The following is a 26462-nucleotide window of genomic DNA, read 5'->3' as shown; positions in this document are numbered from 1 at the left end:
GGAGTCAGTGTTGGAGAGGGTCTCACACCACACGGGTGCTCCTACTGACTCCACATTTTGCACACTTATTGCTCAGTGTTCTGCCTATAGTTAGAGCTGCTTCCCGCACCGTTAATGTACTTGCACGATGTACAATCGTTTGAAACTCCATGATTGCGCAATAATTTAGCACCCCAGTGCCGGAAGTCCTATGATGCGATATACGTCACATTTTTGCAGTTCACAGCGTGTGTGTGTGTGTGTGTGTGTGTGTGTCTCACATAGACACAGACACACACACACAGAGACACAGAGAGAGAGGGACACAGTTCTTACAGCTGTAAGTCAATACAGTTTTCCAAACAGAAAACAGTCTAAACTTTAAGGCATGCGATCTGCCTTTTCAGAGAAATCGTATAGATCACGATACAGCTAGTCCACATTCTATGAGTTGCAGTTCTATACCTTAATTTATACTTCTGTAGTACGTCGGTGTCATTCGCCAAAAAGAACAGCCATCGCACTACAGCTACGTAGAGGTTGCCCCCCCCCCCCCCCCCCGTGTGAAATGACTCGCATTTTCTGTGGTGGAGAAGGCCGGATTTAAACTTTCAAACAGCGTTTTAGAACCACTACAAGCTGTGATCCTCTTTGAGCACAAGTGTGTGCTCAAATTGTGCCAGCGATGTATGCGAAATGAAGGCAAGGGAACAGTTACTGAAGGGCTGAACCATGTAGAATTGATTGCCTTAACTAGAATGGTGCGCTCCTCCTCAGCACAGATCTCCGCCAATCTCTGCCAGGCCGGGTTGTCTACCCAGGGCCCGCAAACTTTGGAAGGCAGTCATGGCCACTTAGAATGGGAAAAAATCTTAACTTTTCAAAGAATGTTAACTAATCTTTTTAAAGAAGAATCTGAAAATGTCAATGACAGCTGATAAAACGTAAAGCTTATATTATTAATATGTTAAACGTTTTATTATTCTAGATTCTCATTTGTTATTTATAATTATTATTCAATTAAAAGTTACTAATAATAATAAAATACACTTGGCTTAAGGGAGGACAGGCGGGCCAGACCACGCCATAATAACACTCATGTCACCATGACTCAGCCATAACCGTATACTAAGGAGTTCCCAAAGCAGCTACACCCCAAATATGGAGTGTGTTGTCTAACCTCAATGTGTCATCGTGGCATCAGGCACAAACAAATCCCTCAGCTCCATATATGGGCACAAAAGGGGTCAGGTCCATATATGGCCATATAGATCTCGATTTATGCCCTACATAAAACGGACAAGGACTGACAGATACAGAGATCTCCATATATGGCCATATCAGTCGGATCGGCTGTGCAGCGTAGGTGTGATGGCCGCATAGCGTCTCGAACTCTAGACGCGAGGGCCGCGTAGCGTCCCGAACCTCTAGTTGGATAAATCCAACAGGATAAAGTTAACATCGTAACTGTGTATGCACTAGGCAGTTCAGCTACTAGCAGTGTACGCATATCAAAACTGCATATAAAAAATGTTTCTAATCTGCCCCCCACCCCTCTTCCCAGGTGCTGTATGAGGACACGAAGATGGTTACCCTTACTGCACCTTATATCGCTGGCTTCTTGGCTTTCAGAGAGACCCCATACCTCCTGGAGGCCCTGCAACGTCTAGAGAAGAGCCAGCCCAGTCTTCTGCCGCAGGTCTGCTAACAAAGTGGAGAGACCATCTCTTATTTAAAAGTCATTTTAACATGCAGAGTGGACTGCATCTGTCTTGCATTTTTGTCAGTCTTTGATGTTAGTTTTAGACATAACTAGGGTATGTCTTCTGTCAGCACACTGTAAAGTGGGCATAAAAATAGTGCAGTGCTAGAGAGAGTATCCAGATCCAGACCATATATGCCTCCCTTGTTCACTTACTTCATCCATTTACTTCATCCCATAGAAATAAATGTATAGAATGGATATGTCCATTCATAGCAACACTGTGCTATGTCAGACACAGACGGCCCTATTCTGGGCGCCGTCTTACCCATTATCCCTAAGATAAGATTTGCTATTTCACAAAAATGTTTTTGAAAATAGTAAAAAATGGCAAAGAATTTTAGGGATAATGGGTAAGACGGCGCCCAGAAAGGCCGAGAGTCTGAAGTAATCAATCTAAGGAGGCCTTCGTGACGCATTTGTTCGATATAAAGATGTGTTGGCTATACGGTTTACACAGCAATAAGCGCCATCGGGAGTCCCAGCAAAGTCAGTGGCTGTGACCAAAGAAGTACAGAAGGGGCGCTTATGACCTATTTATACTCTTTGTTCTACTATCTGTTCATCCATTTCTCATTTCGTCATTTGTCCTTCCACAGGTGGTCTTAGTAGATGGAAATGGTATCTTCCACTACAGAGGTGAGTGTGGCTGTTAATGTTTTTCACTGACTTAGTATAGGTTTGCATTCCTGATATCCTCTGTTTGATTTAAGCATGGCTTTCATATAATCCATTCTCAGTTTTAGACTGGTCTCTTCATGCATAAATACAGACAGACAGACAGACAGCACTGTTGTACTCTTTACAAACTAGAGCGTCACTATTAGTTAGCTAGAATTCGTCCTCACACTACAGTAGTAGCCCTCAGTATAATAATAGACAATTTGGGATGTTTTGAATTAGGTACTGTAATATAATGTACTGTATTGCTGGTGGGCACCCTTGTTTGTACCCTGCTGCCATTCAGTGAACTGTCAAAGGTGGCTACTTACTGAAGCAGTTTTTACTCTGTAGTTTGTTTCCTTTGCACATGTACCGTATGTTGGTCAGTGGTCATCCATGTTTGATAAGCCCTGGGATTGATAACTGTTGTCAGCCCTCAGGGCTGATACAGATGATCACCTCTGACCTTTTTATCACTCCCCTCTCCCACTCAAAATATAGGCTCCAATAAAGGCTTGATTGCAAATTATTTCAGTGTTTCTGTCTTTAAAAGTTTTGCCTTGCTGCCTTGACTGAAGTGGTCTTAACTACATATTTGGAACTAAGAATGCTGTTAATGTAACCTTCTAGAGTTTGGCCTTGCGTGTCATCTTGGAGTCCTGTCAGAACTGCCCTGTGTAGGTGTGGCCAAGAACCTACTGCAGGTCCATGGCGTGACCAGGAGTGAGGAGCACCTGTCACAGGTGAGAGCATCAGCAGGGACGTGCACAGATAGACTCTAGGTGGTGCTAGAGCACCTGCCCTTTGCCCTCTTGACCAGAAGTGCCCTTTTTTCCAGTTTACAGCAGGGGTCTTCAACAGGGGGTCCGGGACCCCTAGGGGGTCCTCAGAGTTACTACAGGGGGTCCGCCAAATCTTTATGTGATATGATTTTTCTTTTTACCATAACCACTCGAAACCTAGCATCCCTTTTCTGAGGAGAACTTTAGCCAAAAATAGCAGATCTACAAGCTCACAACGCCTCGCGAGGCGTTGTGAGCTTGTAGATCGGCTATTTTTGGCAAAGAGGTATAGGTGTAGAGGGAAAAAAGAGCAGACCAAGTCAACAAAAAAAAGTATAATTTACTTGAGCACCTGCCCCTCAAAATGTCTGTGCACGCCACTGAGCATCAGTACTCCAGTTGACCATTTACTTTTGCTGTACCGCTCTGGGCATGTAGCTGAAGATTGAAGCTAAAAACTGTATTGTCCATCACATAGTAATAGAAAATTGTCTTTGGTTAGGGGCTCCCAAACAACATAAAATCACAAAATATATACTGTATTAAAAATATCCTGGGTAACTAATGAATAGATGGGTTTCACGGTCATGATGAAGGACATTTTGACAGTACAAACAGGGACACTTTGGCACCCCCTCGGTTCAACATAAGTTGAACCGTATATGTTGGCAACCCACAGCTTTCTCTGGCCCTGACTGCTGCAACCCACAACTTAACAGTACACAGCCCTGGGTAGGCAACCCATCCTGGTGGAGATATGCGCTCTGCGGAGCACCCTTCTCTAGTTGTGTACTGCACTCAGAATTTGAGAAGTGTTGTACACAAACAAAGGACGGAAAATTCTATTTCTGTGTGTGTGTGTGTGTGTGTGTGTGTGTGTGTGTGTGTGTGTGTGTGTGTGTGTGTGTGTGTGTGTGTGTGTGTGTGTGTGTGTGTGTGTGTGTGTGTGTGTGTGTGTGTGTGTGTGTGTGTGTGTGTGTGTTTCTGTGTTCATTCATGTGTTACTGTTTGATAGTTTTGTTACAAGCCAAGGCTTCTCTCTGTAATGTGACTTGTGAATACAAATCAACTTGGAACAAATGCCTCTTAGCCAAAGCATACCTGTGGGGAAAGCAAAAATTTGGGTTTCATTAATATGCAAATATTCATTTTGTTGCAGTCTGGAGCTTCAATGACCTGTCGGGGACAGGAAGAAAAACAAGTAGAAGTTAATTGTGTGTTATGAACAGATGTCTGGCTGCTGTAGGTATGACAGCAGGCTCTGCAAATGAACTTCTGCTCGTTCTTGTTTAGCACATAGTTTAGCACACAGTGTCCAGCAGAGTAGCACATACCCTGGACACTGTCCGTGATGAGGTTTCTGAGGTTACAGGAGGATAGGGGAGGAGCGCACGCCAATGATAGAGAGGTACTGACCATGATGAAAGTACAAGTGTGAAGGAAGGCAGTCACACTTGTAGCCTTGATGCAAGAATAGTTTAAAGGAGGAGTTCACCCAAAAAAAGACTTATTTTCTATCAATTACACACCCCATGAAGCCTTGATTTCATGGATTTATTTTTGTTTTTGTGGCATTCCTAAGACAATAATTTGATGACCGTGTGTATTTCCGGTAGGAGACACAAATAATCTACTTTGTGTCTCCTACCGGATACATTAGCCGGTAGGAGACGGCAATCAAATTATTAGCTTCGGAATGCAACAAAAACAAAAAAGAATCCATGGATTCAAGGCTTCATAGGGTGTGCAATTGATAGAAAATAAGTCATTTTTTGGGTGAACTCCTAACACATTGCGTGCCAATCGCGTAGATCTACGCGAAGTGGTCTTTTTTTTTTTTTTTTTCTCGCAGGTTCACATTTCATTGTAGGCCTCCCTCGCAGTGACACATTTCATTGTAGCACACCCGGAAATGGAAATATCCGCATCCGGAGATTTTTGTTCCCACCCACCATCGCTCTAAATCTTCCCCTAATCCGCCATTATCTCTGACTTTTTTTTTCTCCTCGCTGAACGCTGTTTAACATAAACCGCAAAATGGAATGTCGCCGATTGAAACGGTCTTCTCTGGGCCACTCACACAGCTACCCTGTGTGCCTACAAACAGTTTAACGTGCGATCTTAAGGTATTTAGCAAGGTCTGTGGTGACGTGAAAAAAACAAAAAAACAACAATAAATCACTGGCACTGGTGAGTACATTATGATATTAAACTAAAAAAAGTATGCTCCTCTGAGCACCGGTCTCCGCCAGGCCAGGTTGCCTAGACAGGGCTCGCAAACTTTGGTCATAGCCACTTGGAATGGCAGTAGTAGCAAAAAAAGTGTGTTTTGAAGAAAACGCACTATTGCAGAAAATGTAATCTGGCACAGACAGGGCCTATAAATTGCGTCATGATCCAAGAAATGCAGGAAAAGAAATAATGTTGATTGTACGACCTACGGTTTATAGGACACAGGTGGAGACAATGATAAAGGTGGATGGTGTCTTTGCCGTTAATAAGAACATTTGGCGGTCCTTAGCATACGAATAGCCTTCAGACAGATTGGAAATGGGATATTGCTGCTCTAACAAAAACTCATTTGAGTGTGCTAAGTACAGATTGAATGATAAAGGCGAATGGTGTCTTCGAAGGGTTGAATGTAAAGGCAAAAAATATGATATCAGTGGCTAGATGATGGATGCAGATCATCCATTCAGACAAGATAATGATGGATGTGTTCCATAAGACCAATGACAGCATGTTATGTGGGATATGCCACATAATGAGTTTGACAGTCAACTCGGGCAATAAACTGCTCATGTTAAGTTTATACGGGTAACTTCATTCCTCATTACCTTCTGTGACTTTGGTACCAGAAAATGTAGATCAATATCTCATCAATACAAGGGCGCCGAAACCGTGGGTGCCCGGGGGCTAAAGCACCCACTGTGGGTGAGGAGCACCCACTGGGTGCTGGTCAAAAAAAAAAAAAAAAAGTTTAAAAAAAAAAATATTTTTCAAAATCAGATCGCCTGGTTCAGATCGTCACTGAACAACCGAATTAACCGAAATAAAGTTACAAAACCCCCCCAAAAAAGTCAATTAACCGACCAAAACCCGCACAATTTTTCACACATGCACGCGCGCTGCGCGCGCGTGCATGTGTGCCTTGTTGGGCACCCGCTCGCGCTTATAAATATCGGCGCCCCTGCATCAATATGAGACATGGTGAGGCATTTATGTTGCACTGTTAAGCTAGCATCTCAGACACTTTGTTCCAATGTTTCTGGGGTTATATGTGGCTTCAGCAGTAATGTACATGTTGCCCCTTTGGGATTTGGCTTTCAGCCTTTCTAAATGAAACACAATTTCCTTTTCATATTAGTACCATTGTCTCTCCTCAAGGGACTTCCATGCAATTTGTCTACAGGCGTGTGCAAGTGTGTGACACGTCGACGGCAGCTATAGAATTTTCCTGTTTTGTGTGAAATTAGTTTTGGACTAATCTATGTCTCACAAGCCATATCCGTCTCCCGAGCACTATCACAAGGTTAGCCATTTTCAAATAAGATTAACCAGTTCTTAATAGCTTAACCCATTGAGACCTGAAGCCGATTCTACGCGTCTCCTAAAGCTCAACAGTTTTCTGAAAAACCTATGTTTCTATATCAGTGGTGCTCAATCTTTTTCATGCCAAGGACCCCCAAAATTATATGTATTTGGCCGCGGACCCCCATCAAAATATGTTGTTCCAGGGACCCCCAGAAGCAAAGATTTGAGTTAAAAATGTTCGCTTTAAAAAAATATATATAGAAAGATTTGCACACATTTTCATGATTTTTCAAAAATAGCAGATCTACAAGCTCGTAGCGCGGCACTCGGTGCCGCGCTATGAGCTTGTATATCTGCTATTTTTGAATAGCCCAAAGTGTAAAATAATGCTTTTTTAGCTCAAATCTAAAAATGACACAGTTCCAGGTATTAATGGGTTAATAGCTTAATACACACATAGCCAGACACTAGTGACAACTGAAACAAAAATGTATTCGACCAGTTTGTGTCAGTTCATTTTTAAAAACTAGCTGGTACTGTAACAATCTGGGAAGCTTCCACAACACCTTATGGAAACGTGGGTCATGGAATGGAAAATGTGAACTCAAAGGTTCCTGTTCTTTGTAAAAGATGTTGCCATTGTGAAAATAAGTTGCTTGTTGAAAATGTCACATCTGTATAACCTCGAACAATCCCTCTCGTGTGGAAGATGTCTTACATAACGTAAAGGTGGACTGATTATTGGTAGATCCATTTTACGGATTAAGGCTCACACATTGACACATCATACTGAGGCATGGTTGATCTGTAGCCGGCTTAGTGGTTATAATGTACTGAAGGTCACAGGTTCAATCTGTGTAATCTGGTTTATCTGTCTGTCAACGGTCACGTGTCCAGTGAAAGTGTCTTTGAGGAAGACCCTGGACTCCTGCTCGTCTTTTCTTATAATTCGTGTTTAGGCCTGCTTAGGCCTTCACATTCTCTGAGAAAGATAGGCCATTAATGAAACTCCTCTATCCTCTCCGGTCTTGTGCCCTCCAATCCTATTACTGCTGTCTTTCCTCTTGCATACATGGTCCTCACGTTCCATGTAGAAATGTTGATAAGTTGTGTAGGGGTCAGTCTACAGTACTTGCAGTTTCCCATGTAAGTCATTTTTTTGGGGGGCGTGAGACACTGAAGAGTCTTCCTTTCCAAGACTTTGGGGTTTGGGGGTTCTGTTTCTATAATAACATATGGGATTTTTTAGAAGTTAGGGCTAGCCCAAAGCCCAACCATCCACCATTTCTGGCTTCTGGTGTGGTTTGGAGTGTGTTGCATACAACAAGTAAATGTGGTGTGTGTGAATGGGTGAGGTTGTGGCTAAATGTATGCAGTCATGCATGTATGCTATGGACCTGAGCATTGGTAAAAGCACCTACCATTTTCTCCCCATACTTTGGAGCTGTTCTGTCCTCTGGTCTCTCTCTCACTCTCTCTCTCTCTCTCTCTGTCTGTCTGTCTGTCTGTCTGTCTGTCTGTCTGTCTGTCTGTCTGTCTCTATCGCGTTCTCTCAGCACCTGTGTCTCTGTTTTTCATGTCTTCCCTGTCAATCACCTGTTCACTTATTCTTCCAGTGACTCTTTCATGCAGGCCCAGATTAATCCACAGGCTCGCAAGGCTGCAGCCCAGGAGCCAAAAGCTCCAGGAGGCTTGGCGCACACTCATCTTTTATATTTGTTTGCGCTCCAAACTGAAGCGGTCTTTGCGACTGTGTGTGCGTGGCGTGCATGTGTTTGTGGGTGTTTGTGTGCGCGTGGGCAGGGACGAAGAGAGCAGCGGGCACAAGGCAGGCTGATGAACAGTCCGCCAGGGCCTGATGGTCAACAAAATATGTCCGGAAAAGAAAGTTTTTCCATGAATGTGTTCGGTGTAATAGTTGAGAAACTATTGCAGAATTAGAAGATATCAAGCATATTAGGAAATTGACCAGTGACCGGGAACGGGACTCGAACCTGCGACGCACTGTCTGGCTACATTGAGCCTAGGTGCCCGGACTGCTACGCCTGCGGTCCGGGCCTGAAACAATTTTTTAAGTGAAGAATGTTTTTCCTTTATCTGCGGATAAGGAAAAGGAATATCACACACATTTTCCCAGATGTTGGCAGTCGAACGTAGCCTGGCATGGCCAGACTAATATCACTTGCGTGGAACCTGCATATCCAAGGGGCAAATTAAAAAAATGCCTGTGGTAATAAACCCACCCCATATTTTCCAGGCTAAGGGGAACGTTCATTGATCAGAAACTAAATTGGATCAACCATGGGACAAAAGCGAATAAGTCATCTGACTCGCATGTCTTTGGAAAGTTATTTGTTAAAGGAACTGGGATTCAGTGATGCTGTTGCAGACTTCTCAGCTCTGACTGAAAGTTTAGGTCCACACCCACGCATGTGGGTTAATAGGATTGTTAAAATGTGCATATATTATTGTAGAGAACTTGTTAAGCTGTATATGACAAGCATTTAATGTAACCGAATGGATTCTATTCTGCCTTTTGTCAGGCTAAAATGAAGGCGCGCTGTCTTTGGTGCTGAAACTCCATGATATGTTTGCTTCTGGGTGGGGGTCCTTAAGCCTGGTCAAAGCCCCAGGGTGTACATACCCAGTGTATTCTTATTCTGGTTCTGTTTTCATGCGTAAACGTTGGACCTGAAGGAGGTGTTGAAAATGTTTTGCTTTGGGATTGACCGGTCAACCCAGTACTGCTCTCCATGGTGCTGATCCATTGATTGATGTTGTTTAATGCGTATGCATTGGATTTTGCTATTAATGGATGAGATGAGACTTAACACCACTGTTGTTATTGCATTGTAGGGGTGTGCCGATATATCGTCCCGCGATATATCGCGATACGTTTTCGCGACGATATGTATCGTTTTGGAAAAAAAATATCGTTTTTGAAAAAAAAAATATATATATATATATTTTTTTTACAATCATAATAATCAGGCATGCAGACGGCCCCGAAGTGAAAAGAGTGACAACATGTTTTTTTTTTGGGTCAGGTGTCATACTATTTGGATTCAAAACGGCTATTGTAGCTGAAAAGCTACAAGTTTGCATGTCTGAATAATGCAAAAACAGAATTATTTGTTTGCATTTTCTTTTTTTCTCCTCCATATATTTTCATAATAAAAAAAGTGCGTATCGTATCGAAATCGTATCGAAGTTGTGAGCCAAATATCGTATCATATCGTTTCGTGAAATTAGTGTATCGGCACACCCCTATTGCATTGTTATCCACTGTCAATCCTATTTATGCATTCACTCTCTCTCAAACATGCTGAATTGATCAGTGCCACGTTTTTTGTTTTATTATGGAAGTCAATGGCAGTTGGATGGGGCTGTAACCTTGTCATAGAAAAGTCACAGAGGACTGACGCCATAGATAGACCTCTGTGTCGCTTTAGATTTCTTTGGCTATTCAAAAATAGCAGATCTACAAGCTCATAGCGCGGCACCGAGTGCCGCGCTATGAGCTTGTAGATCTGCTATTTTTGAAAAATCTTGGAAAACTGTTAGGATTTAGAAAGCATTTTTAAGAATCGCCTCAGGTCTTAAAGGGTTAACACTCTCTCAGTTCAATTAAAACGATCCTTACTGGCATTAAGTGACCTACCACTTGAACCCTGGGGGAAACATTTGCCGAAAACAGCTACCCGCGTTGTGAGCTTGTAGACCGGCTATTTTCGGCTAAGAGATTTGGTGTAGAGTGGGGTGGGTGGAAGAGCGGACCAAGTACAGAGCCGACCCCAATCAACTAAGTGCTAGTTTATTAACTCATTCAGTGCCCAGCTTATTTATGGAATTTTGGCTCTGAGTGCCACAGCCAAAAGTCCTTGTAAAAAAAAAGTGCTTAGGAGCCGAGATACAGCCTTTTTCAGTAAGTTAAACAAAGAGTGAATGGAGCAGCAAATCATCATATATTGGGTTCTGAACATTTTTTTCAAAAAAAGAATAAATAGTTTTTTTCTTTCTTTTTTTTACGTCTTAGACGTCCAGTGGCACTGAATGAGTTAAGTATAGAGGGTTTAAGTGGTTAAGTGTCTCTCTGATAATGGCTCTCTCTCTCACACACGCACGCATGCACACACACACACACACACACACTCTCAAAGACACATCGTTGCTTTCGGGCAGAAAACTTGTATCTCCATATTCTCCATATTTAAATGAATGCCCAATTTCATCATTCAAGACTGTTACACAAAATTAGTGAAAATAGCAGATCTACAAGCTCACAACGCATCGAATTGCGACGTGTGATGAGCTTGCGGATCAGATATTTTCACTATTTTATAAAAAAAAAAAACTAAACAATAAAAAAGGAACGATTGAGGGCATACAAGGTTTCCTGCCCGACAGCGATGATGTGCACTAGCATCAGCAGTGGTGTAAAGTAACTAAGTACATGTACTCAAGTACTGTATTTAAGGACAATTTTGAGAGTATTTCCAATACTTCTACTCCATTACAATCTCGGATCCAAATATTGTACTTTTACTCCACTACATTTATTTGAAATCTTTAGTTACTTTGTAGATTTTTATTATTATATTTTATTATTATGCCCTATATACATTTCGGCCGATTGAAAATAGCCGAAATACAAGCTCACAATGCGTCGCGATGCGACGCATTGTGAGCTTGTAGATCTGCTATTTTCTAGAGATTTTTATACATTTGAAAACTTGTGAAATGGGACATTCTGCACAATGAGTACTTTACACGTTTGGTACTTTAAGTACATTTTGATACCAATACGTTTGTATTTGCACTCAAGTAACATTTTGAATTCTTGACTTTTACTTGTATATTTCTACATTGCGGTTTTGCTACTTTTACTTAAGTAAAATATCTGAGTACTTCTTCCACCACACTGCTAGCACCAGCCATGGCCCCAGGTCCTCTGTGGCTGCTCCTGGCACCGTCTGCCTGCCTGCCTGTCCTCCCTAGTGGCTCCTGGGTTGTAATCAGTCATAGAGGTGTAGACATCGCATCCATCATGGAGGCTAAGCTGCCTTCATCCTCCTGGCCCGTAATGCACAAGCACACCTGTGAATGCCAGTCTGGTCATGGTGGTGCCATTGACATTGCGATGTGTGCCTTTGACTGTGGAGAAGAAAAGCTTTAAGTTTCTACTGAAGAAAAAGAAAGACTCCTCTCAAGTCATGTCCAATCTCAGTTCATTGGCTGACTCTATTCAGCACTGTGATTGGCTAGCGAGACACATGATGAAACTAGAAAATGTGCTCCTCGGAGCCAGTACTGTTCCTGATTAATCCTGTCTTAAGTGTTACTTGATTAATCCTGTCTTAAGTGTTACTCCGCCATTTCTCAGCCATTTCGTGATTATTCCTGTCTTACCTCACTTTGAAAGAGACCCAGACTCTTTCAAAGTGACACATCTATTTATAGGCCGCTATACGTCATGCGTCTCACTAGCCAATCAGAGCACACTCTTTCAACGTATTGTCACGTGAGGCTTGACCAATGTTAGCTTGGCCGAGGGGGGGGGGGGCGGAAAGTGAAAACATAGTCTCCTGGCGGAGACAATAATAACCTATAATTGGAACAATGCACTTAAAAAAAAACACTTTTTTTTTTTAAGTGAGCTTCCATCACTGTGATGACCACACCGCTCACTTCACTGGGTGTGATTTTTGCCAGACCCGAAGGGTATCTATATATACAATTTGAATCCTGCGCCATGTCGGTTGTCAGTATGTACGTTGTAACGTTGTATGTGGCCAGTGTGACGTCATCTCACGACAGCATGACATCACGGTCGTGACATCACGATGAGACGGTCGTCCCGAATATGGACACAACGCCAGTGTGACGTAATCTCACGACAGCAGTGGGTACTTTCAAAGCCTGCCGTGGATTTAGGAGAGCACAAAACTCTCTCTCACACTGTGAGGTGCCTGTAAGGTGGCACTGCAAAGTGAACGACGCGTCACGCTAGACGTTCGGGCCGCGTGTATCTGTTTCGTCCATACATGGGCATGTCCATTTGTCCTTAGGTCCCAGCCAAAAAAGTCTGTCTCCCTTTCGTCCATACATGGGCATGTTTTGTACCTGTTTTCTCCATACATGGGCAAAAAACATGGCCCCGTCCGTTTGTCCTTAGGTCCCAGCCAGAAAGGTCTGTACCCCTTTCGTCCATACATGGGCATAGACACAGGCTGACACGTCATGTGAAGTCCGACTTAGCCTGGGTCTGGCAGAACCAGGTCTCCTGGTCTTTTTACTTGTTTATTTATGTTTTTAAATATTTGCCATCAGGCAAGTGTAAAGTGATGAGAAGAAAGACTTTAAGGACAATATGTGGCATGTTTCATCCCTTGACTATGACCCATGGTACACTTGGCCTTACTGCTAAGTCTAGCCAAAAATATACTGAGGGTTGATTGATTTTCAAGGAAGCCACTGGATTCCATTCATTTCAGTACAGTATGAATATGCAGCTTGCAGAGATTGGGAACTTGCTTGAGATAATTAATCCATCCGATACACTCATATCATTGTGAAGTTATGTTTTGTCAAGGTTTATGCTATGTAAGTGATTTTGATAACCCAGTGGCCTTTCCTTTAGTTCCCCTTTAGGACAAAATTTCCACTTGCACACAAGATATCTCAAAATCTAATGGAGAGATTGGCATGTGTTATTTTGCTGACTGCATTCAAGCTAGGGCTGGGCAATATACAGTATTATGGTAGTATATAGGGGTGTGCCGATACACTAATTTCACCAAACGATACGATATTTGGCTCACAACTTCGATACGATATCGATACGATACACACTTTTTTTATTATGAAAATATATGGGGGAGGAAAAAAGTAAATGCAAACAAATAATTCTGTTTTTGCATTATTCAGACATGCAAACTTGTAGCTTTTCAGCTACAATAGCCGTTTTCAATCCAAATAGGGCAATAGTGTGACACCTGACCCGAAAAAAACAAAACATGTTGTCACCCTTTTCACCTCGGGGCTGTTTGCATGCCTGATTATAATGATTGTAAAAAAAAAAGTTAAAACATTTTTTCTTTTTCAAAACGATATTTTTTTCCCCCAAAACGATACATATCGTCACGAAAACGTATCGCGATATATCGTGGGACGATACAATATTGTCACAATATTGTGACATGGCAAAAGTGTCATATTTTCCTAGCCTTGTGTGGCCAGACTATATCACTGCATGGATATGAGTCTGGTGCTTCTATGAGGAGTCGGACGTTTTTTTTCCTAGGGGCGTGATCAAAAGAATGGCTCTGGACGCAATTGGTTAGACCTACAACCAACTACCAATTACAGTCTCCCATATTTGAATACTGGGCCCTGATTGGTCACCCCAGACTTCGGGAGCGGGAAATGGATTCACAACGGAGCGGGCCAAACCCAAATCGCCGAGGGCAATTTTTTTTTTGCACTGGCAGATTCGTCTAGTCCCAGGCTAGGATTTTCCTGGTTTATTCACTCGCTGTGAATATGCAATGATCTACAGTATATGAATGCCGGTATGGTCCTTTAAACTTCAATTCAGAACTTGTTTTTTATGGAATAAAATGTTTTTTTTTTTAACACTCTGCATTGTAGAGTGTTTTAGTACAAAATAACTCCCCTCTTGTTTGAGATGTTTGGTTTCCCATGCGGGAGACCCGGGTTCGACTGCCGAGTCTAAATAATAAAACTTAATGGATTGTAACTTTTTAGTCAGTGTCTTGAGACGGTGGATGTTTGCTTTGTTATGACAGCAGCATTACTTTGTTTTCTTTTCCTCCACAGATAGCTGCCCTGCAGAAAGGAGGGGACTGCTTCCCACTCACAGCAGCCTCAGGAAAAATACTGGGCAAGGTATGTAAGCTGACAGACACAAACAATAAAGAAAAACTCTAATGGAGTTGTTGCTGACCTCAATATACCCCCCCCCCCTCTTTCTTTTTCTCTCTCTCTCTCTTGCTCTCTTTCTAGGCCCTGCGTAGCTCGGACAGCAGTACTAAACCGGTGTATGTGTCAGTCGGCCACAAGATCAGTCTGGACACAGCAGTGCGCCTCACATACTCGTGCTGTCGCTATCGAGTTCCTGAGCCCATCAGACAGGTACACACACACACACACACACACACACACACACACACACACACACACACACACACACACACACACACACACACACACACACACACACACACACACACACACACACACACTGTCATTTCTTTGTGCCTGTTTGGTCTTCCATCACTCACAGTGACATGTGACAGAGAGATCGGTGCATGTGTTCTTCTGTGCATTCCACTTTATGAAGGATTATTTGGTGCTTGATGAGTTTCACAAAAGCAACAATATGTCTTGAGACATTTGTCTCTTTCCAACATTCACACAGCTGGTCTGCTCAGATCACACAGCTGTCCTAACATCTGCAGTCTTATGTTACTTTGTATTCATCAGATTTTGTACTTCCTTCATGAAAAAAAATGGCTGCGTTTACATGGACAGGTTTATTCCACTTCAATTCGGAATGAATGCTCATTCAGAATATAATTGCTCATGTAAACGCATCGGTATGGCCATACCGGTCTGATCCGAATGAAATTTCATTCGGGTTTGAAGGGCTGGTATATACCGATAGAATCGGGCTACATTGCCCATGTAAACGCACTGGTATCAGACTGGTATACATTTGTTCTTTTGCGCATGTGTCATTGGCTAGCGCGGTGCTTCTGGGTGGGGGGGGGGAGAGGCGCAAGCCATGTGGAGTCTGGCGCTCCAAGCCCAAGTCGCAGACGCGCGTAGTTCTCCGCCGACCGGCTCCTCCTCCGGGTCAGCAGCAAATATAACAGGAGCTGATTTTGCTGCATTAAACTCATCAATAGCAGACCAATGGCCGTAGCCAGGATGCGGTGTGCTTCCATTATCAAACCTTCTCTCTACCTTCTCTATCTTAACTTGTTTTATTGTCTCTCTTCTCTTCTTCCTCATTTACCTATATAGCTGGCAGCTTTGATTGAGTGTGAGCTGTGGCTTGTTATTATTTCTCTCTGGCAGCCGTGACTTAAGGCCTTGGCTACACGTACATGGATCTTTTACTAAACGGATATTTTAGTCCTCCGTTTTTAAAAAGAATCCCTGGCCATATGACAAAGATAAACAAAAATCCCTGTCCACACGTAGACGCAGAAACGCATCGATCAGCTGCATGTTTCAATTTTATATCAGATTTTATATTTACATTGATTTTATAATTATATATATGAGGGGCCAAATACAATAGCTGCATTATTTTAATAGCATACGTGAACATAAACGAAAACAACATTATTAGGGCTCAGCTGCAGCGCAAACAGTAGCCATGGTTCACATGACGCTGTCGAGTCTCTGGTTTATAGTGGTGTTCGTTTTTTTTTTACATTGCCAACTCTCACATGTACATAAACGTTCAGATTTCAAATATAAAGTGCTTACCCCTGAGCCATGGATGTTACAAGGCAATCCGGACCGTGATAAGTACCCGTATCTCCCGTATTGTTCAATAAAAAGCATTTTAATCCCATCGCCAGCCATTTTCTTTTTCTGTTCTTTTATTTTGGTAATGTATCAGAGTGCAATACACCTTCCAACCATTGGTGTCGCATGGTTGAAAGCATCGGAGAAAATTTGGAGAAAATGGCCGACGATCGGATTAAAATGCTTTTTATTGAACAATACGGGAGATACGGGTACTTATCGCGGTCCGGATCGCCTTGTAATGTCCGTGGCTCAGGGGTAAGCACTTTATATTTGAAATCTGAACGTTTATGTACATGTGAGAGTTGGCAATGTAAAAACATCGAACACCACTATAAAGCAGGGACTCTCGGCACCGGGGCGATTGTGTTTTAGGACGACAGACCCCACATTCAATCTGTGTGCGCGCCGTGTGTTCTACTTGGCGCAGAGAAAGAGGGTTTTCGTCACACAGTGAATGAGCTACTTTTCCCACCACTGTCTTATTATTAAGTATGACATTATTTAGCCATAAATGAGCGTGCCTTGTTTCATAGACTGTAAGTGTTGCTCTCTCTCTCTCTTCATTTATTATTATAATGACCATGAGCGGTCCGGTTTATTTATTATTGTACTATTTATTATTATAATGACCATGTGCGAATGCGCGATGACGTCATCGTTTCTCAAAATCTCCGGATTACATGTCCACACAGATCCACTGAAACGCATGTTTTGGAAAACCTTCACTTATTTATCCGTTTACAAAAATATCCGTTTTAGCGGCCAAAAACACCGTTTGCGTGTGGCTGGAAGGCCCAAACGCACACAAAAATGTGCGTTTAGAAAAAGATCCATGTACGTGTAGCCAAAATTGTTATTATTCATTACCAAGGCTGCCAGAGGTAAATAATACATATGTTTACCTGTCAAACACCCCCGCCCCCCCCCTCCCCCTCCCCCCCCCCTCCCCCTCCCCCCGTCCCCAACCCGGCCCGAAGCACTCTGCGCATGACCAGAGTTCTATTCCGAATGAATGCTTTGCTCATGTAAACGATTGAGGAACAGGAATATTTTTATTCAGGTGCCATGTAAACAGTTGGGTATACATTTCTATTCGGAATGAGTTCATTCTGAATGAATAAATATTGTGCATGTAAACGCACCCACTAAGTGTTTATGTTTAGAACCGAGCTCTCTTCTTTCCATCTCTGATGGGTGATTGTCCTCCAGCCACTAGGCGGGGCTGTTCTCCCACAGTTTATGGGCTTGTCTTCTCTTGTCTTCTTTTCCCAACCAGCTGCACTGAGGACATTCATACCCATGCAATCCATCACTCTGATCTCACACGCAAACACGCAATTGCAAAAAAAAAAAAAAAAAACGAAACGAGCTAAAACACAAATCGATGCATGCATTCTCGTGCCTGCCAGAACACACGCACGCACGCACGCACGCACGCACGCACGCACGCACGCACGCACGCACGCACGCACGCACGCACGCACGCACGCACGCACGCACGCACACACACACACACACACACACACACACACACACACACACACACACACACACACACACACACACACACACACACACACACACACACACACACACACACACACACACACACACACACACACACACACACACACACTGTGTGTTCATTTCATCAAGCCACTGGGTTGATGCGTTTAGCTGGCGAGGGGTTACCAGCAGTAGGAATTGATTCAGGACACCATGGAGGCGAACACAGTAAAAAATAACACTGACAGTATAAATGTTAGTTGTTAAACTCTCAGAGTTAAACTAACTTTACTCGACACACATTTCACTCTGTATAATAATACACAGATATTACATAACTCCCCTGTCCCCTCTGAATGTTGTTTCTTTCTTTCTTTCTTTCTTTCTTTCTTTCTTTCTTTCTTTCTTTCTTTCTTTCTTTCTTTCTTTCTTTCTTTCTCAGTGTCTTGCAGTTACTTTGTGACCTCTCTGTATCACATTCACTTTCTATTCTCTATCGCTGCTGTCACAAGGAAAAACCCTGTGAACGCAGCTATTTGCAAACTAGCTGACTCCATTTGGTGTTCTTACTTGGCGGTGAAGATCTTTTATAGACTATATTAATATAGGTGAAATAATATACTGTATATTTTACATAGTATACAGTATATATCCCACAACAAAAGTTCACTCCTTTGAGCGCTTATCCCCACTGGGTTTGCTTAGCGAGGGCTGTGTAAGCCGTGGGTTGCGGCCATCGGGGCATGAGGAAGCTGGGGGGGGGATAGCATTTCTACAACATACTGTACAGTTCAACTGTATGCATTTGTGGCACCCCCTATGAACAGAAGTAAAATAATTGTTGGAGGTGTGCTCTATAGACTCAGAGAACCCCTCAACATGTGATTCCAATTTTGTGTTGACCATTTATAGTACTTGTGGCGCTCCTGTTGGGTGGAAGTGAAATCACTTTTGGCTATATGTTATTTATAAGCAAATAGATCGGACAGTTCTTTTAGATAGGCCCCTCTCACAATCTTTGGAAGGACATCATAAGTTGAATGATACATATTTATCACATGACACCAGAGATAATGTGGGCTGTTTTGGACACAATCTTTTTCAGTGGCAAAAAGTGTATTTTGAAGGAAATGGCAAATGAGCATGGCCTGTTTTGGAAATGTATTTTATTGTAAGTCCTACGGTTCAAGAGATATAGGCCAAAGCGTAAATTGGCCTGATAAGCGCCGCCATGAGGCCGAGTTGAAAAACTTGGCGTGGAGGTTCTTCCTTGGCCAGGGAAAAAAATGACGCTTCACCGCCGCGTTTCACTGTTTTAGCGCTCCTTCAGCAGCCGCTGGTTAAAAAATGTGCCGCTTTTCGGCGACAGTTCTGTCTTCTTCCACTTTCTCCACGCCGTTTGGTGCCCCCACAAGGTTGGTCAAGCATAAACTGAGGGGGCAGAATTTGCAACTGAGGGTGCCAGGCCCCCTCAGGCACCCCCGTGGTGCCGGGCCCGCTAACAACTAGACCTTACCCGTCTGGGGACATGAGCACCCAAAGTAGGTGCAGTTTGGGTTATGCGCTGTGCACAGACAGTATATCAGGGATGGAAAGTGACCTTGTACTTGGTACCTGCAACAGCTCACACATGCCGCGCGCATGACGTCACCGCCACGATATCCAAAGCATCCTCCCTCTCATGAAATGCAGTGTGTGTGGACACGGGGCGTAAATGAAAGTCCTTCATAAGTTTGCAGCGTTCTCTGTCTAACAGAGTGGGTTTGATCATTCATCCCATAGCTTGGGGGGCTGTAACCATGGCGACGGCTGTCGAATTATTTTACATAAAAATGCTAATAAACAGCTTACATTTTGGGAAAGTTAAAAAACGGGCGAGGAGAAACGGGCAGGACAGAGAGATTCTGAACAGACAGATCCTGTCCACAGAGGTTTTGTTAATTATGGGATAATGGATAACAAGCAATTATAGTAATAATGAAAACAAGTGAATAACAAACAATGAGACAATGATAACAGTGATACAGTGAAATGTTTAGCCAGATGGTCTTGGCTCTTCTTCTATCCACTGGCTGTCCCTAACTCCACACATATTGTGCAGTCAAAAAGGTCCATTTAGACTATTCTCCTAGAACATGTTGAAGTGATGACTTATTCATGGTGAATGCAAATTCTTTATATTTTTGAGTGGTGCCAACCACTCCTACATTTGACTGTGTCCGTATGTCTGTCCGTATGTTTGTTGCTGATTGCAGTTTATGGGCTTGTCTTCTCTTGTCTTCTCTTCCCAACCAGCTGCACTGAGGACATTCATACCCATGCAATCCATCACTCTGATCTCACACGCAAACACGCAATTGCAAAAAAACTGAAAAAAACAAAACGAGCTAAAACACAAATCGATGCATGCATGCTCGTGCCTGCCTGAACACGCGCACACACACACACACACACACACACACACACACACACACACACACACACACACACACACACACACACACACACACACACACACACACACACACACACACACACACACACACACACACACTGTGTGTGTGTTCATTTCATCAAGCCACTGGGTTGATGCGTTTAGCTGGCGAGGGGTTATACCTGCAGTAGGAATTGATTGTGGACACCATGGAGGCGAACACAGTAAAAAATAACACTGACAGTATAAATGTTAGTTGTTAAACTCTCAGAGTTAAACTAACACTCATTTTACTCAACACACATTTCACTCTGTATAATAATACACAGATATTACATAACTCCCCTGTCCCCTCTGAACGTTCTTTCCTTTTTCCTGTCTATGTCCTCTACATTCTCTGTTTCTTTCTTTCTTTCTTTCTTTCTTTCTTTCTTTCTTTCTTTCTTTCTTTCTTTCTTTCTCAGTGTCTTGCAGTTACTTTGTGACCTCTCTGTATCACATTCACTTTCTATTCTCTATCGCTGCTGTCACAAGGGAAAACCCTGTAAACGCAGCTATTTGCAAACTAGCTGACTCCATTTGGTGTTCTTACTTGGCGGTGAAGATCTTTGATAGACTATAGGTGAAATAATATACTGTATATTGTACATAGTATACAGTATATATCCCACAACAAAAGTTCACTCCTTTGAGCGCATATCTCCACTGGGTTGCTTAGCGAGGGCTGTGTAAGCCGTGGGTTGCGGCCATCAGGGCATGAGGAAGCTGGGGGGGGGGTAGCATTTCTACAACATACTGTACAGTTCAACTTTATGCATTTGTAGTAGTAAGTAAAATAATTGTTGGAGGTGTGCTCTATAGAGAACCCCTCAACATGTGATTCCAATTTTGTGTTGACTCCATAGTATATTGTTTTTTTGTAAGAAATAGGGCCCACGCACACATCTTTTAAACCACTGTTTGACAGAAATTGTCACATGACTTACTATGACTCATGAACAGGAGAAAAGGTCATGTTTCAACAGTTACATTTATAGTACTTGTGGCGCTCCAGTTGGGTGGAAGTGAAGTCACTTTTGGCTATATGTTATTTATAAGCACCTCAATGTGTGATTGAAATTTGGAGTAGATCGGACAGTTCTTTTAGATAGGCCCCTCTCACAATCTTTGGAAGGACATCATAAGTTGAGTGATACATATTTATCACATGACACCAGAGATAATGTGGGCTGTTTTGGACACAATCTTTTCTAGTAGCAAAAAGTGTATTTTGAAGGAAATGGCAAATGAGCATGGCCTGTTTTGGAAATGTTTTTTATTGTACGTCCTACGGTTCAAGAGATATAGGCCAAAACGTAAAGTGGCCTGATATAGCGCCGCCATGAGGCCGAGTTGAAAAACTTGGCGTGGAGGTTCTTCCTTGGCCAGGGACAAAAATGGGTAGGGTGCAGCGTGGGAAAAAAATGTCGCTTCACCGGGCGTTTCACTGTTTTAGCGCTCCTTCAGCAGCCGCTGGTTAAAAATGGCGATAGTTCTGTCTTCTTTCACTTTCTCCACGCCGTTTGGTGCCCCCCCCCAAGGTTGGTCAAGCATAAACTGAGGGGGCAGAATTTGCAACTGAGGGTGCCAGGCCCCCTCAGGCACCCCCGTGGCGCCGGGCCCGCTAACAACTAGACCTTACCCGTCTGGGGATATGAGCACCCAAAGTAGGTGCAGTTTGGGTTATGCGCTGTGCACAGACAGTATATCAGGGATGGAAAGTGACTTTGTACTTGGTACCTACCTGCAACAGTTCACACATGCCGCGCGCGTGCCGTCGTGGCGCGTGTGAATCTGCATGCTTGTGGCATGAAGATGATATCCAAAGCATCCTCCCTCTCATGAAATGCAGTGTGTGTGTGTGGACACGGGGCGTAAATGAAAGTCCTTCATAAGATTGCAGCGTTCTCTGTCTAACAGAGTGTGTCGACGCATGCGCAGTTTAATCATTCATCCCATAGCTTGGGGGGCTGTAACCATGGCGACGGCCGTCGAATTCTTTTACATAAAAATGCTAATAAACTGCTGCTGGGAAAGTTAAAAAACGGGCGCCGTTATTTGGTGCATATGCTAATAGACAATTGCCGTGTGCAAATTCAGATCAATTGCTCCAGCCATTGAGGAGAAACGGGCAGGACAGAGATTCTGAACAGACAGATCCTGTCCACAGAGGTTTTGTTAATTATGGGATAATGGATAACAAGCAATATAGTAATAATGAAAACAAGTGAATAACAAACAATGAGACAATGATAACAGTGATACAGTGAAATGTTTAGCCAGATGGCCTTGGCTCTTCTTCTATCCACTGGCTGTCCCTAACTCCACACATATTGTGCAGTCAAAAAGGTCCATTTAGACTATTCTCCTAGAACATGTTGAAGTGATGGCTTATTCATGGTGGATTCAAATTCTTTATATTTTTCTTTAATTTTAGGGAAGAATGATGCTTTATTAGTTATATTTGTCACATTGTAACAGGAAGTATTACTCTATGCTCTATAACAGGGGTCTTCAACAGGGGGTCCGGGACCCCTAGGGGGTCCTCAGAGTTACTACAGGGGGTCCGCCAAATCTTTGTGTGATATATATATATTTTACCTTAACCACTTGAACCCTAGCATCCCTTTTCTGAGGAGAACTTTAGCCAAAAATAGCAGATCTACAAGCTCTCATTGTAGATCGGCTATTTTTGGCAAAGAGGCTATAGGTGTAGAGGGAAAAAAGAGCAGACCAAGTAAAAAAAAAAACATTAATCTGAAACACAATTTTATACAATATAGAGTAGGGGGTCCCTGCTTTATCTCTCTCTCAGCCAGGGGGTCCTTGGCCTGAAAAGGTTGAAGACCCCTGCTCTATAACTCTGATGCTCTATAACTCTGATGCTCTATTAGTTATATTTGTCACATTGTAACAGGACGTGTAGCTCTGTCTCCCCTTGAGAGCAGAGTGAACACAGTCTGTCTTCTCTAGGCAGCCAGTTCTGTTTGTGTCTGCCTGTTTCTATTGCCAGGTGGCGGTCACTGAGTCTGTACATAGTCAACATCTGCCCCTGCGAATTCTCGGTTCAGGGCCAAATAGCATTCTAATTTACTGTGGGGGTTTGTTGTGTTTGTCCAATAGGTGATTTAATTTTGCTTTTGCAAACATGAAGTGTAATTACTTCAGTCTATATTAGTAGCTTCACTCTCTCAGTGCCAATGAAATAAAAAAAGATGTTCATACTGTGCCAGCAATTTTTTATTTGTTTTTCAAAGTAAAAAAAAAGTGCTTAGGAAGCGAGATACAGCCTTTTTCAGTTATACTTAAACCAGGAGTGGATGGAGCTGCACATCTTCAGATAATGATATCTTGGGTTCTGAACATTTTTTTCCAATTTTAGTTTTTTTAAACTCAGGATTTTTCGTTCTTGGCACTGAGGGCATTCAGAAAAAACTCGGGATATCTCGTTGCGTGGCACTGAGAGAGTTAAAGGGGCTACACCATGAATTAAAAAAAAATATATTATATATAAATATTGCCCCCTAATACGTTTTAAACAGGTTGTAAGCCTAAAAAACATCCAGATATTTTTTCTCACAATCTGACTGTCTGTCATTCCAAGCTTTTTCAGCTGCAATACCAAAACGTCCTATTGGGCAGGGGGGAGCTACTGAGCAATTCTGTCTGGCCATCATCAATGCAAAATCAGGGCAAGTGACATCACTTGCCCTGCCATTCTGAAATGGCCTGTTCAGACACGCCCATTCAGGAAATCCATGAAATGAGCATGAATGACTGAATGTTAAAAAAAAATATTTTTTTGGGTACAAGAGACACTGGGGAGCCCAAAAAATACTAAAAACCAAAAAAAAAAATGAAATTCATGGTGTAGCCCCTTTAATGGCTAGTATTACAATTCTATTGTCTTTTTTTATTTGTATTTAAGTTCATAAAGTTAACATAGGTTTCACTAAATGCATTTGAAATTAAATAAAAATGTTACATTTCAAGATTCCAATTCAAAAATAGCAGATCTACAAACTCAAAACGCGTCGCAGTGCGACGTGTTTTGAGCTTGTAGATCGGCTATTTTTGCTACTTTTGTGTGACATAGAATGGTGAAAAAAAGGTTAAAATACAGAGAGACAGTATATGCAATGTGGCCCTTGGGAGTGAGTGTGGAAATATAGTGGCCCTCTCCATCATCAAAGTTGCCCGCCCCTGGTCCAGATTATTTGAGTTAGGGGAGGGTTGGTGGAGGTGAGTCTCAGGACCAGCTGGCTGAGGGGATTCTTGCTCATGTTCTCTTCTTGGCATTTTAAGGCTTGGTGATGGTTTTAAAGCTGGTAAAATGACTGTCCAAATGAACTGAACACTTGACATGTTTTTCATTATCTGTGCTGTACTTTTGTTTGTCCCTCTCACCAGACGGTTATCAAGGCCAACTCTTGACAGGCCACTCGGATGCCAACTAGCGCTTAATCATTGTGTGTAGGCACACACTCACACTTTAAATACACCCACTGACTCGTGAACAAGCACACATACTGTGGTGTACTCACACACATGCATGCACAAATAAAACTCAGAAGCACGCGTGCACACACATTGTGGAACACACGCACGCGCGCGCGCACGCATGCACGCACGCACGCACGCACGCACGCACGCCACTATCAGTTTCAGCCAGGGAGCTGCAGTAATGTCAACTCAACCCCTCCACTGTGTGTTCATTTCATCAAGCCACTGGGTTGATGCGTTTAGCACACACACACACACACACACACACACACACACACACACACACACACACACACACACACACACACACACACACACACACACACACACACACACACACACACACACACACACACACACACACACACCTGCTTGCCGCCAGCAGCAGCAAAAGGTTGCCCTGTTCTTCTTGGCAGCAGAGCAGTATGTTGTGGTGGTTTGCCTGTGTCTAATTGAGGTTCACCACTGGGAGCAGTGGCTGTGAGTTGCCAGGGCAGAGCGTTACTGTTTATGCATTCAGTAGAGGAGGAACACATTGTGTTTATATGATGGTGGCATCTAAAGCACTAGGGCACTGGAGTAGGGGGTTAACCCATTAAGACCTGAGGCCGCGTCTAAAAAAATCAAAATCCTAACAATTTTTCGGAAAAAAAAATCACGATTTTTCAAAAATAGCAGATCTACAAGCTCATAGCGCGGCACTCGGTGCCGCGCTATGAGCTTGTATATCTGCTATTTTTTAATAGCCAAAGACATCTAAAGTGACACAGATGCGTTCCAGGTATCAATGTAAACGGCAGATGTGGCGATGGTGGAAACAAACAGACACCAATAAAGAGTGTCAATGCTAGCTAGAAACAGGGGGTCAGTGTTACAGACGTTCCCCTATACTAATGTGTTACTGGTATTATATCAACCAAAGGCAACCAAAGCTATAGAATTAAGCATTTGCCAATGCCAAGAGAATTGTGTAAAAATGTCTGGATGGATGGATGTTGGAAAGAAAAAGCATTATTGTGTTAAAAAATTAATGTACTCTGATGGAGGGGAAAGGAACTGGTTGGAATAATGTGTTCCTTCCACACGCTGCGTCCCACCGGGGAAACTCCCCCCTGTCAGGTGATAAGAAGGTCAGTTGGCTCTCATGCATTGAAGGAGGCATGAGCTCGGCTCTGGGCTCCCTAGGCTGGCGGGGGGAGTGTAGCGCCCAGGATCACTTAGACAATTGGCACTGGGGGAAAAAGGGTTACAAAATCGTGGGATAAAAAATTAATGTACTTGTAGTTCAGTGAAATAATGAGTCTGTTTTGGGCAAACTGGGCCGTTGAAAAGGTGATGCTGCATCCGTAGATGGAGGTACCTGGGTTGTGTTGTCATATGAGGTTGTGATTCTGTGTAGCTCAATGGATAGAGCACAGAATTAACGTCTTTTCAGTTGTTTTTTTTTAACTAGGGATTAGATTTTCTTCTCACCGAAAGCATCTCATGCAACACACTTTATCCCTTTTCTACTTTTCCTTTCATTTAATCTTGTTTTCTTTAAAATGTTCCTCCCCTCCCCTGTCCAAATCAAATGTGGTTCTCTTCTCTTGCCTCTCATCACGGTGGAAAAAACCCGTTCACTGCCTGAGAGAGAGAGAGAGAGGGAGAGAGAGAGAGAGAGAGAGAGAGATGAAAGGGAAAGATGACATCATTG

At 42.9% G+C, this 26462-nt stretch overlaps 1 protein-coding gene across 1 annotated transcript in view; it reads left to right on the top strand.

Moving 5' to 3' along the window:
• LOC311035788 (endonuclease V-like) overlaps positions 1–26462 on the top strand; it is a 98898-nt gene that overhangs the window by 5579 nt on the left and 66857 nt on the right. The window contains exons 3-7 of the mRNA XM_084044236.1: positions 1544–1678; positions 2341–2380; positions 3035–3147; positions 14560–14628; positions 14746–14874. Of these exons, the coding sequence (XP_083900362.1) occupies positions 1544–1678; positions 2341–2380; positions 3035–3147; positions 14560–14628; positions 14746–14874 (486 nt within the window). The remainder of the gene's footprint in view (positions 1–1543; positions 1679–2340; positions 2381–3034; positions 3148–14559; positions 14629–14745; positions 14875–26462) is intronic.

This window comes from Gymnoscopelus microlampas, assembly GCF_963454915.1.
Source record: "Gymnoscopelus microlampas genome assembly, chromosome: 2".
In the NCBI taxonomy this organism is placed as follows: Eukaryota; Metazoa; Chordata; class Actinopteri; order Myctophiformes; family Myctophidae; genus Gymnoscopelus; species Gymnoscopelus microlampas.
Note: the sequence above shows the minus strand (reverse complement) of the source record. Positions and strands in the feature narration are given on the sequence as shown.